The sequence below is a fragment of the Tarenaya hassleriana genome, unplaced genomic scaffold (genome assembly GCF_000463585.1).
Source record: "Tarenaya hassleriana unplaced genomic scaffold, ASM46358v1 Cleome37, whole genome shotgun sequence".
NCBI lineage: Eukaryota > Viridiplantae > Streptophyta > Magnoliopsida > Brassicales > Cleomaceae > Tarenaya > Tarenaya hassleriana.
The window spans coordinates 3,811-5,798 of record NW_010966725.1 but is presented as its reverse complement, the minus strand read 5'-3'; the positions used below and the strand labels follow the sequence as shown (position 1 = coordinate 5,798).

The following is a 1,988-nucleotide window of genomic DNA, read 5'->3' as shown; positions in this document are numbered from 1 at the left end:
GCGATATCGAATGAGCCTACAGGGTCACACACGCAGGGAAGGACAAATGCACGAGAAAACGTCGAAAAATCTGGATAAGTGGTCCGGACCGTCCGATCTAGGAGTAGACCAAACGGACCGGAGCATCTAGTCCGAACGAACTATTCCAAACTATATAGACGTATAGACATAAATTACTAACACATATTTTTATTGTTGATTTTTTAAATTCTTCTTCCGCAATCATAATTTACATATATAGATCATCCGAATTCATTCTGCATGCGTGCAGGTGGGATCTTGACGCCATTGGAAAGTTACCTGATTTTATGAAAATCGTCTTCAAATTATTGTGGGATTTTGTCCAAGACATTGAAAGGGAAGTGAGATTGGAAGGAAGATCTTACAGTGCCCATGGGATGTTACATGAGGTAATCAATCAAGTTAATGCCATAAAATTTTTGATAAATACACACGAAAATAACGTCATATATATACTTCAAAAATTACATAAGAGAAATTGTATACCATTCAACTGTAACGAGCAGTACAAAAGACTAGCGAGGGCGAACCTTGCATCTACCAAATGGGAACGAGCAGCCATCGTTCCAACGTTCGAGGAGTACTTGAAGGTTGGGAAGGTCGGGTTCGGGGCAGAAGCAGCCTTAGCTTGCGGTTTCATCTTTCTGGGACAAATTGCTGGGAAGGAAGCTTACGAGTGGCTCAGATCCAGACCAAACCTCACCCAGTCTGTCGCTTCAAAGGGGCGCTTCTTGAATGATATTACCGGCTTCCAGGTACAAATTTCACACATGTTGACATCGAAGAATACGAGTCAAGTTCCGTCACGGCGATGTTGTCTATTATTGGGAATCACAATAGAGAGTTAGAGTTATCCATTATAGAATTATATTCCTAACATGATTAGTGTTAATGTCCTAATATCTATGAGTTTTGATCAGGACGACATGAGCAGAGGGTATGTCGCCACGGGGATCAACGTTTATATGAAGCAATATGGTGTTACAGAAGAAAAGGCCTTTAGAGAGTTTCGTAAAATGATAAGGTTTGCGGATAAGATCGCGAATGAGGAGTTCTTGAATACAACCGTTGTGCCGAGGCAAATCCTCATGCAAGTCATCAACTTTGAACGCGGTTTCAACGCTTCCTACTTTCAAGGTGAAGGAATCACCAATTGCACACCAAAAATGAAGGAGAATATCACCTCTTTGTTTGTAGATCTGATAAGTCTCTGAAAGACTTGTGATATGCGATTTCTCTCTGTTGTGTTGTTGGATTGTGAGGCTGAAGATCTTAAGTTTAAGTTAAAGTTGACAGTTACACGTCGGATTGTAGTTCTGTTTCTTTACGGTTCATAATAAAAAAGACTTTATAGTTTATATTGTTGTTGATATGGATTCAACTAGGAGGCTAGGAGGCACAATGAAGTGGAAGGGTTTTTAGTGGGTTTGTTGCAGAAAATTATGGGAGAAACCAAAGAGATCCGAGTTTACGGGAGAAATCATTGGAATTCAGTCCCAAAAGATTTGTTAATAAGTTATACGACTTCAATGGAAACGATACTGGTTATCTTCCGTCCGGGTTTGGCCGGAGAATTTGTGTCGGGATACCCATGGCCGAGAGGATGATTTCGCACAATCTCACCACGCTTTTGCATTCGTTTGAGATTGTGTTGAAACTGAAGAATCCACTCGTGGCCATACCCATACCAAGGTTGCCGGATCCGAATCTTTATCTTTAAATGTGTGAGTATGATTCTCTAAAAATTATTTGCTCGCACTATGAGATGAATTTATAGTTTCTCGTGGAATTATGCATGTAATAACACATCTCACTTTGGACCTGCACAAGAAGTTGTTATATGCCTTTTTGTGATATTTTGTGTAAAAGGAGAGAGTAAGAGTGCTAATTTACAATGCTATATCATGTGTTGAATATGTTAGACCCGAGATAAAGATCAGTGGCACTTCGGTCTGGGTGAGCGAGCA

At 40.3% G+C, this 1,988-nt stretch overlaps 1 protein-coding gene across 1 annotated transcript; it reads left to right on the top strand.

The window, feature by feature from the left end:
• Positions 1-232: 232 nt before the first annotated feature.
• Positions 233-1,379, top strand: LOC104822556 (putative terpenoid synthase 7). The gene is made up of 3 exons (XM_010553806.2): positions 233-410; positions 528-776; positions 942-1,379. Exons 1-3 carry the CDS (start codon positions 309-311, stop codon positions 1,233-1,235), a joined length of 645 nt encoding a protein of 214 aa, XP_010552108.1. The 5' UTR covers positions 233-308; the 3' UTR covers positions 1,236-1,379.
• Positions 1,380-1,988: the final 609 nt, after the last annotated feature.

Excerpts from the sequence above, each read along its gene's own strand:
- LOC104822556 (XM_010553806.2), top strand. The coding sequence starts at position 309 with ATGAAAATCGTCTTCAAATTATTGTGGGATTTTGTCCAAGACATTGAA. Across the intron at positions 411-527 it reads CCCATGGGATGTTACATGAG|TACAAAAGACTAGCGAGGGC; the intron begins GTAATCAATCAA and ends TGTAACGAGCAG. Across the intron at positions 777-941 it reads ATGATATTACCGGCTTCCAG|GACGACATGAGCAGAGGGTA; the intron begins GTACAAATTTCA and ends AGTTTTGATCAG.